Below are 17,620 nucleotides of genomic sequence, written 5' to 3' on the forward strand. Positions count from 1 at the left end.
TGGGGCGCTGAGCGATATGGAGCTAATGGATCAGTCGGAGGGAGCACTAGCGGCTGATGGAGCTGATGGTGACGATGGTGATGACCTGCTAGAGCTTGATCTTATGGTTTTGGAGGAGAGTAAATCCCAGCCGAGGCCTATCGAAGACTCGAGACGTAGCTCCTTGAGGGCTACAAGAAGTAAGAAGCCAGGCGTAAGGCGCAATACCCCTTTGGGTATCAAAAATAGGAAGTTTGAGGTCCTTCGTAGGGGATCTCCAAGTAAGCATTCGACGGCTACAGGTTCACATGTTGCAGGGGGCGGTGGAAAATTAAGACGGCATCATGGCTCAAACAAGGCGAAAGACAAAGCATTAAAACTTGATGGTTTGATGAGTTCCAAATACTCATCGAGACGTGATCAATGAAGACAATCAGTTGGAACTGTCGAGGGATTGGGAACGACCTCACAGTTCGACGCCTCACGGAGATGTGTCAGAAGCATCGCCCAGGACTTGTGTTCCTTTCTGAAACAAAGAACAGGAGGCCGCTGTTGCAGAACATTCAGGCCGACTTAGGTTTTGATCATTTGTTTACTTTTGAGCCACTTGGTCTCAGCGGAGGTTTAGCTTTATTTTTTATGGATGATTTTCAAATTAATGTTTTATTTTCGAATAACCGTATGATTGACATTGAGGCAGTCATAGATGGAATTAAAGTCTATATGACGTTTGTTTATGGGGATCCTGTATTAGACAGACGAGATCAGGTTTGGGAACGACTTACGCGTTTCTCAACGACAAGAACTGGACCTTGGTTTATGATAGGTGACTTTAATGAAATTACGTGTCATGAGGAAAAAGTAGGGGGAAGGCAGCGACCTGCTAGTTCTTTCCTGGCTTTTAAACAGATGCTTAATGATTGTGGAATGTTAGAGTTCCCTTTCACGGGTGACATGCTCTCATGGGTAGGCAAGCGAGCAGGAGGGTCTACAGTTAGATGTCGCTTGGACAGGGCGGTAGGAAATGCGGATTGGCATGAGAAGTTTCCCCATTCGAGTATAAAGTATATGAGGCTGTGGGGATCGGACCATCGTCCGATTCTTGCAGATATACTGGTAAACCCAATGATGAGATAAAAAAAGTTCAAGTTTGATAAGAGATGGCTAGATAACGAGGAGCTCAGGCAAGTCATCCTGGAGGGATGGAAATCGCCTGATCTCCCTCCAGATGCGTCTATTATGGAACATATTTCAAGCTGTCGAAAGGCTCTGGGAGAATGGAGGAGACAACATAATATTAATTCTGCGAAATTAGTGGAGGAGCTTAAAGAAAAAGTGGAGGCCATGTATGCGGATAACAATGCTACAACTGAGGAAATTGCAGCGGCTTTGAAGGAACTCTCTGAGGCTCTTAAGGCCGAGGAGATGTTCTGGAAGCAGAAGAGTCGGGTGTTCTGGCTGAGAGAGGGGGATAGAAATACAAAATTTTTTCATGCCTTAACGAAGCAGAGGAGAGCAAGGAATAAAATTACGCAGCTCCAAGATGGAAATGGGAATATAGTTGAGGATGAAGAAGGATTAGTAGCCATTGCTACTAGCTATTTTAGACAGATCTTTGAATCGTCTAATCCTGAGGACATTGGAGAGGCACTAACTCAAGTTCCTACGACAACCACTGGGCCAATGAATGAAAGCCTTACAGCTCCGGTAACGGAATGGGAGGTCAAATTAGCACTTTTTGCTATGCACCCAGAAAAGGCCCCAGGCCCAGATGGGATGACTGCGCTATTCTATCAGAAATTTTGGGATATTGTAAAGGAGGATTTGACTCTTATGGTCAATGAATTCCTAGTCGAGGGAACAGTGGTGAATGGATTAAATGATACGAATATATGTCTCATCCCGAAAACGACTAAGCCTAATGATATGGCTCAGTTCCGACCCATAAGTCTGTGTAATGTCAGCTATAAGATAATCTCGAAGGTCTTATGCCAGAGATTAAAGAAAGTGCTACCAGGATTGATTTCGGAAACCCAGTCAGCCTTTGTTGCTGGGAGGCAGATCTCAGACAACATTATGATTGCTCAAGAAATGTTTCACGCATTGAGCAAAGCGTATGATAGAATGGCCATTAAGACGGACATGAGAACCAAGCCAAGTGGACGCAGTAAAAGGATGGCCATTAAGACGGACATGAGCAAAGCGTATGATAGAATGGAGTGGTCGTTTATTGAAGCTGTCATGCGTAAAATGGGCTTCTCAGAGATTTGGATAACCTGGATAATGAGATGCATTACGTCGGTAAAATACAAGGTGCTTATAAATGGCCAGCCAAGAGGAAATATTGTGCCTGGTAGGGGCCTAAGACAAGGAGATCCTTTGTCTCCTTTCATTTTTATTCTATGCACGGAAGCGCTCGCTAGCCTTCTCAATCATGCAGAGAATCAAGGGAAGATAACGGGGATGCGTGTCACACGTGCGTGCCCCTCAGTATCCCACCTTCTCTTTGCTAATGATAGCCTTTTCTTTTGTAAGGCGGAGCCCCGTGAATGTGAAGAAGTAATGAAAGTAGTTAGGATATATGGTAAAGCATCTGGCCAGTGTATCAACTTTGATAAATCGTCCTTACTCTTTGGTAAGCGAGTTAATGCAACTACCAGACAAGAGATCAAAGATGCACTGGGAATACAAAATGAAGGAGGGATGGGAACCTACTTGGGTATTCCAGAAGACATAAGCGGCTCCAAGTGCAAATTGTTTGCTTTCCTTAAGGATAAGTTAATGCACAGGGTAAATGGATGGACGGGTAGGTGGCTTTCAAAAGGAGGAAAGGAAGTATTGATAAAATCGATTTTGTTAGCTCTCCCGACTTATGTAATGTCTACTTTCCTGCTCCCTTTGGAGATATGTGAAAACTTAGCTAGTGCCATTGCACACTTCTGGTGGAGCTCGAATCCCCCAAAGAGAGGAATACACTGGGCGAAATGGGAAAAGGTGTGTGCACCAAGAGAGGAAGGTGGGATTGGGTTTCGTATGATCCATGAGTTTAATCTGGCATTGTTGGCAAAACAATTATGGAGGTTGGTTCAGTTCCCAGATTCATTGGTTGCCCGGGTCTTGAGGGGAAGATACTACAGATTAAGTTCTCCGCTGAGAGTAAACTCTACCAATAACCCATCGTATGTGTGGAATAGCATCTCTGCTGTAAGGAAGTTGCTACTACTGGGAATCAGACTGAAGATTCACTCAGGATATGATGTTAAGGTGTGGGAGGATCCGTGGATTCCAACGATCCCATCAAGACCGGCGGCTCCTGTTGCGCCTGTTATGCACCCCAACATGAGAGTTAGCGATCTCATTAATCAGACATCGAAGGAATGGGATGTTCGGCTTTTGGAGAGCTATGTCAACATTTACGATATACAGCTTATAAGGAGTTTAGCCATAAGCTCATCTCATCGCCGCGACTCCTTCTATTGGAGCTACACAAGAAACGGACAATACACAGTTAAATCTGGATATTGGGTGGCGCAGAACTTATTAAAGGTGGAGGAGGAACAGGAGGTTTTGGAGCCAAGTATCACCAATCTTCAAGCTTTTGCTTGGAAGCTGAAGGCGCCTACGAAGATACGTCATCTTATATGGCAGTTGTTGACTGGGCACGTGGCAGTAACAAGGAATTTAGCAAGACGCAATATGAGATGTGATAATTACTGCCCGAGGTGTGGAGAATTAGAAGAATCTGTAACTCATGCCATCTTTGAATGCCCGCCAGCGCTACAAGTTTGGAGCCTATCAGCAACCCCAACAGGCCCAGAGGTATTTCCAGTATCAAGCATCTACACGAACATGGATTATCTATTTTGGAGGAAAAACTCTATTATTGAGCCGGAACAAGACAGGGATCCTTATCCCTGGATAATTTGGTATATATGGAAGGCTAGGAATGAAAAACTATTCAGGGGGATAGATAGAGATCCTTTGGAGTTAGTTCGATATGCAGAGAGTGAATGTCGAGCCTGGTTTGAGGCGAATGAAGTGATACAACCAGTGCCACAAGGAAACAATATGGTGATCCCCCAAGTCATAAGCTTGGGCAACATATGCCTGTTAGATGGATCTTGGATAGCATCGGCCAACTTTAGTGGATGTGGATGGGTGTGGATGGACAGTAGGGGGAAGGCTCAGCTTATGGGGTTAAAAAATATTACTCGACGTGAATCAACCTTGCACTCGGAAGTTGAAGCACTACAGTGGGCAATGGAGAATATGCTTCAGCACTCAACATGTCAGAGCTTTGGGACGGATTGTAAGGACCTGATTGCTATGCTAGAGGAACCTCATGCTTGGCCAAGCTTTGCGACAGAATTGGAGAAGATCGAGACGCTACGGATATGCTTCCCGGAGTTCAGCATTACTCATGTCCCACGAACGCAGAATCAATTTTCAGATTTTTTAGCTAAGACTGCTAGATCCTTCCATAGGGAGTTACTTTTCATTGGTTGTTCTATTCCGGTCTGGTTACCCAGACCACCTCAAGCCTGAGTAATAGAATGGCCGTTTGACGTTAAAAAAAAAAAAAAAAAAAATAGTATACGTTGTTAAAAAAGAAAAAGAAATAGTAGTCTCGCTTTCATTATAGAAAAATGGACACTTGGTAAAATTAGAATAAAATGTTATATATATATATATATATATATATTTTTTTTTTGTCACAAACTAAACTTCATTGAAAGATTAAACTGGGTTCATTACAAGGTTTCTTAACACCTGTTTGGCTATGCCATCCACGTTAGAAACCAAGGATCTACTGACCCAATAAAAGGAAACTGAAACGAAAGCTAAAGATAGACAGTTGATGTCGCTGAGGATTCCGTGCAAATCTGAAACATTTGAGCCATCCTTGATTGCCGTCATCAGTTTACTTGAATCAGACTCGAAAGTGATTTGTTTGAAATCCAACGAAATCGCTGCCTCCATCACTGCCAGTAACGCCAACCCCTCTGCCACAAGGGGTGATTTAACATTTGCAAAAGTTTGGGACCCTGAACAGAGGTGTTCCTTCCCAATGCCTACAAACTCCCACGCCACACCCGCCTGGTGCCCTTCCCTGCTCCACGCCGCATCTGACCTACAGATAATCTCGTTTCTTGGTCCTTCCCAACCAGAACTGTTCCTTTTTACACCTTGTTCCGCTAACGGTTGAGCTTGGTGCCACTCTCTCGCCAAACGAATAGCTCTATTCATCACTTCATGGGAACATGTATTTTCCTCTCTGAATATGCGTTGATTCCTTGCTAGCCAGATGCTCCAGACCGTCCAAGCTGCCAAATTTTCAGAGAGAACTCCGGTGGGAGGGAGGCAGATAGTGCGCTTAACACGTCTCCATCCCTCCGCAAAATTTGTCACATTATCAAGGTTTATTTCCACCTTACTCTGAAAATTTCTCCAAACCTCCCTTGCTGTTGGGCAGAGGAAGACCATGTGAATCACAGTTTCCGCTTCCTCGCAGTTGATACATTTCGGGTTTGGGATGATCTGTCTAACCGCAAGTCTTTCACTTACAGGGAGGGCATTATGAGAAGCCTTCCATAACAGGAGCTTTATCTTTGGTGGGATATTCAGTTTCCAAATGTCCTCGATCCATCTACTGTTAACGCCCATCTCTCTTTGTGTTGTTGGATTCGACGCTCTTCTTTCTAGAGCTGCTACATACCCTGTTTTGGCTGTATACTCACCTGCTGGAGTCCTGAGCCATATTCTTTGGTCTGGGCCTCCTTGTCTGCTTGTTTTTATACTCATGATTGATTTTCCCAGCTCCGGTAGTAGTCGCTCTACCTTTTCCACATCCCAGTTTTGAGTTCCCTCCTGGAATAGAGCCGTTACCATCATATCTTTTGATGTTTCCGTTGCTGGGCCCATAGGTCTCTGTATACATTCGGTCGATAGCCATGCATCATCTCAGATTCTCACTGACTCTCCATCTCCTATGGCCCAGCCCAGATGTTCAGCCATAAGGTCTCTCCCAATCAAGATGCCTCGCCACCCGTGGGAACAGCCCGTCGCTGCTTCCACCTCTAGGAAAGGTTTCTCATTACAATACTTACCATTAAGTATCCTCGCCAGCAAACATTGCGGTTTTGTGAGTATTTTCCAGCTTAGTTTTCCTAGCAAGGCGTCGTTGAAGCATTCTATGTCCCGAAAACCGAGACCTCCATCTTCTTTGGTCTTAGTAAGCGTATCCCATGAGTTCCTGGCCATGCGCCTTTCCTCCGGTTTTGAGTCCCACCAGAACCTAGTCAAAATTGATTGAATCCGTTTGACAACGGAAATTGGTAACTTGAAGCAAGACATGGAATGGGAGGGCATTGGCGATAACACACTCTTTAACATCACCATTTTTCCCGCTGTAGATAGCATCTTAGTTGACCATCCAATCGCTTTTTGCCTAATTTTTTCTACCGTTCCGGTGAATAAATCTTTTTTCTTCCGTCCAAAATGCTCGGGTAGCCCGAGATACTTTCCCACCCCTCCTTCTTTTGTAATCTGTAACTCGTTCCTGACCCTATCTTTGAGCTCCTCGGGGGCAAGCTTAGAGAAGGTGATCGCAGATTTTTCTTTATTTATTTTCTGTCCGGAAGCCTGCTCATAGAGCTGTAGGATTTCGCTCAATGCTTTGACACTCTTCTTGTTTGTACGGAAGAAAAACATTGTGTCGTCCGCAAAGAGAAGGTGGTTGACTCGCGGACAACCAGTTGCCACTCTAATTCCCTGGAGTTTCCCTTCCCGCTGTGCCTTTAAACACAAACCCGAAAGCACCTCGCTGCACATGATGAAAAGATATGGAGATAACGGGCTCCTTGTCTGAACCTGCGCTCCGGAATAACTCGTCCTTTCGCTGTTCCATTCATTAGGAAGGAGAAAGATACAGATGAGACACACTGCATGGTGATTTCCACCCACTTCTCATGAAACCCGAGTCGCCTAAGCACTGTTTCGATGAAGCTCCATTCCAGTCTATCATAGGCCTTACTCATGTCGGTTTTGACAGCCATAGAACATCTTTTGCTCGCCTTTGATGTCTTGAGGAAGTGTAGAACCTCGTGTGTAATCAATACATTATCCGAGATGGCTCTGTTTGGGACAAAGGCTGATTGGTTCTCCGAAATTAGCTCGTTCAAGACAGGGTGGAGTCTTTTCGTTAAGAGTTTAGAGATTATTTTGTAGTAGACGTTGCATAGCGCAATTGGTCTGTAATCTGCTACACTCCTTGGCCCATGTACCTTGGGGATTAAACGGACATGAGTCTCGTTAATACCACTCGGCATACGACCAGACTCGAAAAATCCCAGAATCTCAGCAATTATTTCGCCACTGATAGATGTCCAATTTGCCTGAAAGAATCCTGCCGAGAACCCGTCCGGTCCCGGAGCTTTGTCCGAATGGATAGAAAACAATGCGTCTCTAATCTCGTTTGCGCTCGGTAGTCGGATCAGCGCCATGTTCATTTCTTCTGTTACCAACGGTGATAATGCAGCATCCGCAATATGGTCACGTTCTTCCTCTTTAGAGGTGAATAGATCTGTGAAATAGTTCACGATAGTGTTGGCAATCTCGGTCTCTTTATAGTGTACCACTCTATCTGAGTCTTCCATCACGGTGATGTTGTTCATTGCTCTTCTGCCTTTGGTGATAGAGTGGAAATATCCCGAATTCCTGTCTTCCAAGCTTAACCACAATATGCGGCTCCTTTGTCTCCAATATTCTTCTTCCGCCTTATATGTCTCTTTTAGTTCTTGATTGATAGAAGCGATCCGGTCTCCATCATTTTGAGGGCTTACCATTGCCTCTTCCAGTTCTTCTTTGCGTTTCTCAATGATGGTTCTGCTGTTTGCTTGCTGTTCTTTATTCCATTTGACAATGGCTCCTCGGACTCAGGTTATTTTTTGTGACACTTCTTCTCCTCTAGGTCCCTTCCAAGCGTTTGCGACTATCTCCTTCACCAGGGGATTGTTCTTTAGTCTTCTATCAAATCTGAACAGGCCCTTGCCTTTCTTTCTAGTTACGTCAAAGCAAGTGATGATTGGTTTGTGGTCGGATCCCTCGTAGTTGACGTATTCTGAATGGCCGGACGTGAAGCACTCAAACCAATCACTGTTCGCCATAGCCCTATCCAAGCGACTGCGAACCACTCCAGCACTCGTAACTCCACGCCAAGATAGGTAGTCTCCGGAATGGTGTAAATCATATAGATCACATTCCGCCACAAAGGATCGGAAGTCTGTGAATGTACCCTCAGCTCTTTCAACCCCGCCTTCTTTTTCTTGATTGTTTAGGATGTGATTAAAGTCTTCTGTCACAAACCACGCTCCTTCTCTAAGTGCTGCGAGCTCGGCCAATTCTCTCCAAATTTGTCTTCTCTTGACAATATCAGTATCGCCATAAATGAAAGTCGCATAGAACACTTTGCCTTCATAACGCAGGGTTGTATCAATATAGTTCTTGCAAGAGTTTAAAACAATGAGTTCAATATCGGCTTTCCAAAACAAAGCAAGACCTCCTCCCCTTTGATCAGTAGGGGAAATCAGGTGATTGTTTACAAGATCCGACGATTTAAATTTTCGGAGAACAATGTCGTCAGTGTTCATTGTTTCCGAGAGGAAGAAAATATCAGGGTGAAATCGTTTCCGAATTTCCCCTATCCGCTGGACTGTCTGAGTATTCCCCAATCCTCGACAGTTCCAGCTTGCTATCTTTAAGGAGCTTGATTGGATGGATTGTGAAAATCCATCTTCTTCTTTGAAACCGTTGGAAATGTCTTAGTCGACGGCTTCACTGAAGGTTGTCTGGACGTTGACGCTCCAAACTCCTGGTTTAGCATCTCCGTCTTCTTAGAATTGACTGTTTGTTTGCCTCCTTTCCTCTTAGGGGAGCCCTTCATCATTGTCACTTTCCTCAGTTTAACTGTCCCTGCGACTGATTTCACTTTGGTGGTTCCGAGCTTTCTTGTCAAAGGGGGTCTGCCCAATCTTTTCTTGGCTGACACTCTTCCTTGTTTGCTTGAGTTTTCTCCTACCTTAGCCGATAGGGATGCATCTCCCAGCCGAAGCACTGCTGGAGTTCTTGTAGTAACCGCTTCCGGGCTATCTACTTCCATCGAGTCTCTAAGGGCTCTCTGTTCGTTCATCATATGTCTGGCCATGTTTTCAGTTGTTTCTTCAACTTCACCTTGTTCCTCTGTGCGTCGGACCCTCTCTCGTCTTGCTGCGCTCTCAGTTGGGTCAGCACAAGAGGTGTACTGGATCATGACTTCTCGCAATTCTTCTCTTGCTTCTTCAAGTACTTTGCTTGGGATTTCCTCTTCCCGGCCTGCCACTCTATCTTCATGGCGGGTCGTAACATTTGTTCCAGACCCTTGATTTCCTTCAGCATCCGCAGTCCTTCGGGTCCTTTCTCTTTCCCCCCTTCTTTTGTCAGATTGGGCGCTAAGCATTCTACTTTTGCCCTCTACACTTTCTGCTCCTCTCTCAGTGGGTGTAAGGTGCCTACCAGTCTCTACCCATATTTCTTTCCTTCTGTTACTACTACGATAAGAGCCTTCTCTATGATAGCTTTGTTCTCTACTATTTTCAAAGTCAGACGCTCCTCCCCTCTTCGAGACATAGCTTCTTGTGGGCTGAGCATAATGTTTCCTATTCCCGCGATAGGGACCATCTCTCTGGCTCTTTTGTCTATTCCTGTAGCTCTGAGTAAGGTCTTCTCGACGCTGATGTTCTTGTCTCCTATCTACGTTGTCATTATTCCTCGACGAGAGGTACCGGTTCTGTTCCACAGGAGCTGCGTCTCTCCTTCCCCCGGTCGGGGTGATATTGTTTCTCCTCTGTTCTGTTAGCTCAGGACATCCCTCGCGCTCATGATCTAGCTTGGAACAGTGAAGACAGTGTTTATCTAGCTTCTCATGCACCAAAGTAGTTGTTATCTCTCCTCCTCCTTTAGCAAACTCAAGTATGTATGTTTTTAAGAGTGGCAGGATCCCATTTATCTCCACTCTCATCTTCAAACTACCAGGGGTGATGTCACTTCCGTGATAAATCCCAAGATCTCCCATTCTTCTCAAGATATCATCACTCCATAAGTGGAGAGGGACTCCATGCACGCGAATCAAGAATGGGATTTGGGATGGAAACGTCGCAGACATAGTAGGTTCCCATTTTTGGATGATGACCATCCATTTAGCGAAGTGATAGGGTCTTTTCTCTAGCACTAGTTCCATATCTTCAGCGTTTGCAAACTGAAATTGGAAGAGACCTTGCCCGAGGTCGGCTCCTATAGCTCTAGAGCTGGTTTTCCATAGATCCGAGAGGAACGGTATTAGGGACCAAACTCGTTGGTACTTCAGGTTTGTAACCCTGCCCACCAGTGTGAGCTTATGTTTCTTTATCAGTTCCGAGCAATCAAAGTCTGGGACCACTATCCTCCCTGACCGGAGCGGTTCAGAAGCCTTAGCCACTCCTTTGCCTTTTTCCTCGTATGTTAGTCGTCTCGCCATCACACTTCGTTATTAGTTAACCAACTGGATCTTCACCACCAAGTGAGAAGGTTCTGTAGAATAGGGTCTACGAAATTTTCTTTCTCTATAGAGAACTTCTGTAAACTGTCTGGAGAAGAAGACTCAAACCAGGGGGAAACGGACCAAAAACCTGGTCATTGCCATAGCCAGAGTTGGGGAAGGTATACAGCTTACCGGAGGTTGACGACGGCGGTCCCTCCGACGACTGTCAGGATAAGAACCCGATGTGTAAACGTTCAGAGCGGGTTATTATCCAACAGATACTTCCGAAACTTTATATATATATATTGTGCTTCTTTTAGGTGTTCAATGCGGTAAGGACTAGGAAACGAACAAGAATCATAGGAACATTTATAATTAGAAAAAAAATTAATAGTTCACATAGGAAGAAAATAAAATTGTATTCCGACATTGAGTGACTGCTCTGCACGTAAGTTTCACGTGGTCTTCAAACGGGGACGAGAATAAAACTCAACTTATCTACTGTACACTTTCGTTGCAGGTTCAAAAAGAAAGAGACAACAATAATTTTGACCAAAAAAAAAAATAGACAACAATAAAAATGGATCAATGTATCAAAATATTTCACGGAACTCTGTATTTTTTCTAGCAACGACTTGAATAATGTAAATGTAGGAGATTAAACATGCTAGTTACCATGTGCACACAAAAAAAAACATGCTAGTTACCATATATAAATACTGTCTCAATATCTTTATAACACTGTCATTTTAATATTATTAATATAGCTTTTATCAGAAATTTTGGGGAATTTAAGTTTGATTTTCCTCCCACCAATTAGAACATGAAACCGACAATGATTCTTTATAACACTGTCATTTTAATATTATGAATATAGTTTTTATCAGAAATTTCGGGGAATTTAAGTTTGATTTTCCTTCAACCAATTAGAACATGAAACCGACAATGATTCTTTTGGTTGTATGCCCCCCGCCCCCCACCATAGCTATTCTCACAATTGGAGGAAGACACATCATACAACTCACATTCACATAAAGTTTTTTGGGTCAGGCGTACAAACATTTAGATATGTATGATTATATAATAGTGGGCACAATGTCGGGCCATCATTTTGTCTCTCATAAGTGATAATGTCGCATTCTCGAATTTGACGCACACAGTGTAAATTTATATCTCGACTTGAACGTTACGTACGTGTTTTATAAATAAAACCTAGTTTGTTAAAGAGCGGTATGTATCATATGTGGACCCGATCACGCTTCGCCGGCTTGCGGCTCAAGCGACCATTTACTCTATCTGGTGGGAGCGGAATAACAGACTCCACAACTCGATCTCCACCCCGGTCTTGATTACCTTCAAAAAGATTGACAGGCTTGTTCGTATAACTCCATCACTGCAAGGAAGAACCGCAAGAAGTTTAAGAATCTAATGGAACTTTGGCTGAAGTATGAATGAGCACCCCAACCCACCATAATCACTTGTAATCGTTCTCTGTTTTTTTCTTTTTTCGCCAGAGGAAGATTACCCCGCTTAACTTTTTTGTATCTGCAAACCTTCTCATTTTTTAATGAAATTCACATACTTAGCAAAAAAAAAAAAATATATATTACGGTATGGATGCAGGGACGAGGAACACACGAGATCAACTAAGAGGTAAAATTAACAAGAAGATCGCGATATTTAAATTTCGTTGTCTGAAAATTGATAAGTGGTAAAGCCTTTTTCAAAAAAAAAAATTGATAAGTGGTAGGGTTTCCTATTTACACAAAGTAGATAAATACTGATATTTGAATGTTGTTAATTAAGTAAAAGATATATGACGGAAGGGAGGAAAGTGGGTGACAGGGACAAGTTGCACGCAGGTGAATGAGTGATGGAAAGTTAAGAGGTCACATGGCCAACATGGCCAATGCTTTCTATTTTGCTTACGTGTCGTCCCCCTATACTTCTTTTTCTTTGGGCCACGACTCTCCTTCGGCCACGTGTTATCTCGCCTTCGCTCCTTCTCTCCGGGCCTCTCTCCTTCTCTCATATTTCCATCTTTGACTTACCCTTTGTTTTTTTCTTTAATTTGTTTTTCTATATAATTGAATTGGTTATTTTTTACTAAGTTTGAATTGGTTATTGATTTAAAGAAAAACTAAATTTTCTTTAAAATTTATTATATTATATATTCTTCTATAGTAAAACAACGGAAAGTAAAACGAGCATGTAATTTGTATTTATTTCATATAACAAATTCTATTTATTTTTTTTATTAATTCGGAAAATAACATATGGTTGGTGAAAATTGCTCTCTTGCTTTTACATCGTTTGATTTCAAAAGTTCCCTTTCATCTAGCTTAGCACAATTACTAGTTTAAAAAATAGACAATGAATACAAAACGGTATAAAAATACCTCTGTATGGAAACTAACAAAAATTCCAGTCCATTCTTTGATTCTTATCTATGATTAATATTACTATAAAGTTATTTCGTTAACCGCATTTGGATAACGACATGCTTTCTGCATATAACAGTCCGTAATATATATAGATACATACATTTGTTTAACAAAAAAGAAGTTGAATATACATATATGTTTGACAAAAAAGAATATACACATATATATATATATATAAACATGAAATTTCCCCAAACATAAGTAAAGAACACACAATGCAGAGCTGCTATATGCGCCGTTTGTACATTTATATTGAGTCTAACCATTAAGCGGTAGGTCACGTCTTGTATAAACTTTAAGAGGGTAGATCATAGATGTGGCTGGTTTAAGTTATAGTTCAATGGCATGTACAATGTATGAATCGTTTAAAACTTAAACAGATATATATGGATAATTTTTTATAAGAGTTGGAGTTTGCGTAGGTTTGTTAACTCTTGGGATTCAAGACAAATAGGGATTCAAACCCAAGGACCAATGTCAAACTCTAGTTTGACAGTAACGATAAAACCATAGAGTCGTTAATTAGGGTTTATCTCTTATACTCATAGAGGTATACATATATAGGAAAAAAAAAAACAGAGTGTTACCAAAAAAAAAGAAGTTAAAAACAGAGAGAAAATAATTCTTATTAAATGTGAAAGAAGATGCGCATATGGCACGGGATAGATTCCTTTTCTCATATCAGTCATATGCTTTTGAGTTGGGACTTACGATTTATTTTTTTTTTTGAAAAAAAAAAGGGTTAAACCCGGGTCTATTAAAGACACAGACCTAACCCCCGGGTGGAGGTACAGCCCACGGATAGACCCTCTCCTGGGCATTCAAATGAGCCGAAAGCAATAGCCCATATCCGTGTGGCCAGCGGGGTTCGAACCAGGGTTCGCCGTATTGGGTTTAATCCCTCAAGCGCCACTGGACTACCACCACTGGTTAGGACTTACGATTTATTTGTCCTTCTACTTATATAATAATGTTATTCTAGATAAACTAATCCCCGCTAATTATCATTAAAGCAAAATGATTAAAAGAATTAAATGTCATGTTTATCCCAACATTTGCATTCCTTGTTTCCCGCACTTCCAACTCTCTCAGTGCTTTACGTAACAGATAGATAAAGAAGTAGAAAGATTCCATACGTTTTGCTTTCTTTAATTAATCGAAAGTTTATCTACCAACTAATCAACGTACTATAGCTATCCTATTGTATTCTGACATTGCTGGCGACTGATTAGCACTAATTATAATTTTGTTCAGCAAGAGTATCTTGAGATCACAAGTGCTGCAGGGATGGACAACTTATCATACACATCCAATCCAAGATATGATATAGAAATATTCGATCTGTAGTTTTGGATCCAGCAACCAATTTTTAGACTGATTCAAATCTGTCCATGTAGATAGTAAATACCAAATACAATATTATGTTTCGACAATCTATAAAGAGGAAAGTCGATAATTGCATGAAAAAACCGGAGTGGCTGAAGTTGACCAGTAGTAACCCCTACGTTACGCCACGATCTAGGGCATTGTTTAGTAATTAATTAGTCCACAATGTAAACTTATCGTATACCCATGGAATACTTTCTTGGACTGATTTGGCTAAAATTTCAAAATTATCGGATAAACAATAACCGAGTCTCAGTTAAAAAAACGTCAAAGTTAACCAACCCCACTGCTACTGCTTACTAGCTACAAAATACGGGTAAAAAAGTCAGATTTCCCGCCTTTATATTATATATTTATAGTACAACTAACCTCATAGTTAATACAAATGACAGTCGTTGTAACTATACTATAGAATGTCGTGTATTAATAATTCAATATATAGTATATCTGTAGTCGACTTGTAAGACCCAATCCCGGCCGACTAGGCCGCGGTCGATGCCTCACGTCGTTCGGTCCATATTCTGACTGAACCTCTCAAAATTTTCGCCCTTTATCTATAATATTGTCCATAGGTGAGAGCTAACTTAGATCTTAGCTTAAGACTACCTTAGACATTTCCTAACTTAGATCATTTCAACTCATACGAAGCGGAATATTCTCTACTTAACCATTGGACTAAATCCAATCTAATACTCGTCCGGTCGAATCACCTCAGCTGTGATAAGTCTACCCAACTACCAACTAGCTCAAGGGTCGATCCTAAACACGAATCAAGTCATACGAATCTGAGGTTCTATTCCCCTAATCCATTCTATCTAAAACTAAGCAAGAGTTACTAGATCATACCTTAGCCACATCCACAAAGCTTGTTAGCTCATCGGCCCAGCTGCACTAGCTGAATGAACTCGTAGACCAGCTGATCGAGCTGTCACACTCGAACTGAGCTAAGACCGAGCTATGGCCAGCTGCCATATACTGCGACCAGCTATGGCCAGCTGCCATATACTGCGACCAGCTCCTTTACTCTTCAAACAACTCCCTTAGGTACTTAGTCATTCAGCCAACCATCCCCACAGACTTAAGTAACCCTTGAGAAGTCTTCAAACAGCTAAGGACATCCATTTGGCCCTTACAGGCTCATGCATCATCCAACATCCTTTTGCTTATCAGCTTATGATACCAAGTCCAGCTTATGGACTAACAATGCCCATCAGATCCTAAGTCAATCAACCAACCACCCCACATGACCCAGAACCGATGAGTCTTCACACATACCTAACCGGCCATGGAACCATGCCCCAACGAAGCCGATCAGTCCTGCTCTTACAACCGGTGCATCCTTTGATCAATCCGATCAGACACCTTGATCCATCATCTATGGATCAGGTCGTCCACCCTTACCCATGATCAGATCACACACGACCTTCCTTGAATAATAATACCCAAGCTCAGTTCTTACGGTCCACGCCACCAAGTACTAGCTATACTCTTCTTTATGGCTCTTAGCCAATGCTTTGCACATAGCTTACTAACCCAAGGTTGATAACTAACATTCCTTATGATCAATAATCATAAGTGACAAACATATCACAACACACAAGCATATGATCCGATAACCTAACACAAGGATCTATCATTGCATGGTTGATTCCTTATCTAAACATCAATTTACTGCTCAGGCCCAAATCTGACCAATTTCGAAAGTACTCCAAAAACTAATTAAAATTCACTAAAACTCATGATAAATCCCAACTAAGAGATTCCCATAATCAGAATCCAATGAATCGACCTAGATCATATGGATCCTGATCATGAAGAGCCCTGATCATGAAGAGCCCGACTAAGGCCATGGACATCTTTCCTGAACCGGCCAAGGCCATGGTTCAGTGCCATCAAGTCTGAACCAACAGACTACACCATGTAAACATAGTTTACATCACAATATATGGTCTTCAAGGGGCGTGCCATACTTGGCCTTGATCACACTACAAGAGACAGAAATATAAACTGGAAAGTAATTATAAAATCGGTTACCTTATACATGATCTGATTAGATCATGTACCTTTCCTTATTAATTTCGGCCATGCTCCTCCAGTGCACGCCTCTATCAGTCCTTATCATATACTTCCGGTATTGATAAGATCCATTCATGGGTCGCACCCATCATCCCTTCCATGGAACTCCCATGAAACCACTTTCTACACTGCATCCACCTTCGAGGCTATTCATGCCATTGAGAGTGGAGTCCGGCCTTTTCCCTTCTCTCCTGGATATTTGCGTGTGTTCCCAGGCTGGAGAGGAAGCCTAGGACGTGATCATCCATGATCAAACACCATCACATGGTCGTTTCCAACTCCCATGAAACTGCCTTCCCACGCACCTCTCCCCTTGAGGCTATCTTGGCCATAGGAAGTGGAATTCGGCCATCCCTCTTCTTCCCTGACTATTTGTGTGTGTTCTCAGGCCCTGGAGGATGATTTGGGTGATGTCAACATGAATCAAAACCCATCAAATGGTCGTTCATAACTTCCTCTTTGATCTCTCCCAAAACTGCCTCTTTGTGGCCTTCACACCACTCTTGGGGTTGGATGTTGAATCCGACCAACTCTCTGTCTTTTCTCTGTTTTTCTTTGTGTTTCAGGGTGTAGGAGGAAGCCCTGGCGTGCCCACAAAGGCACGGACTTGCCTTCCTTATATAGGAGAAGGGGTGGTTACTTTTTAACCATTGCATCTCTTCGGTATCATTTCTGGCCATTGATTTAATCAATGGATCAGATCACACCCATTCGCCTATGGCAGTTATCAGGCGCCCTGGAACTGTCAAACCACTCCTGGACATGTCCAAAACAAGACCACACGGATTGTCCATGCCCATGGCTTGACCAGAAGAACCCACCGGCCCATAGCCATCCTTGGCCAACCAACCGGCCCGGTAACCGCCCAGAACTGACACAATGGTCCGAGCTTCCGAAATTCCATCCAGCTGAGTTGAACTGAATCTCAGCTGACCCAGCTGAGTGAGCTAATAGTCCAGCTAGATGAGCTGGCCAAACTTGATGTGAGCTACACTGAGCTTGTCCGAGTTTCGCCCAGCTGACCGAGCTTCATTCTCGCATCGTCCAGCTGTCTCATCACTCGTCCAGCTTGCTCTTTTCATCTTATTCAATCTTACTAAGTCCCTTGGTCTATTTCTAGACCTAGACTTAATTTTCTCATGATCCTGATCATTCAATTCATTGCAACTTGTTTACGATCAAT

The 17,620-nt window shown here is 42.6% G+C and overlaps 2 protein-coding genes across 2 annotated transcripts; one reads left to right on the top strand and one right to left on the bottom strand.

Annotated features, from left to right (window-relative positions):
- The first annotated feature begins 888 nt into the window (after positions 1 to 888).
- Positions 889 to 4,180, top strand: LOC111211819. Its single transcript, XM_048767617.1, has 5 exons — positions 889 to 1,095; positions 1,138 to 1,428; positions 1,591 to 2,280; positions 2,620 to 4,050; positions 4,109 to 4,180. The coding sequence occupies exons 1-5, from the start codon at positions 889 to 891 to the stop codon at positions 4,178 to 4,180; spliced, it is 2,691 nt and encodes an 896-aa protein (XP_048623574.1).
- Positions 4,181 to 4,716: 536 nt separating this feature from the next.
- On the bottom strand, positions 4,717 to 5,868 carry LOC125592448. Its single transcript, XM_048767618.1, has one exon. It carries the CDS (start codon positions 5,866 to 5,868, stop codon positions 4,717 to 4,719), a length of 1,152 nt encoding a protein of 383 aa, XP_048623575.1.
- Between the last annotated feature and the right edge of the window lie 11,752 nt (positions 5,869 to 17,620).

Source organism: Brassica napus, chromosome C9 (assembly GCF_020379485.1).
Source record: "Brassica napus cultivar Da-Ae chromosome C9, Da-Ae, whole genome shotgun sequence".
NCBI lineage: Eukaryota > Viridiplantae > Streptophyta > Magnoliopsida > Brassicales > Brassicaceae > Brassica > Brassica napus.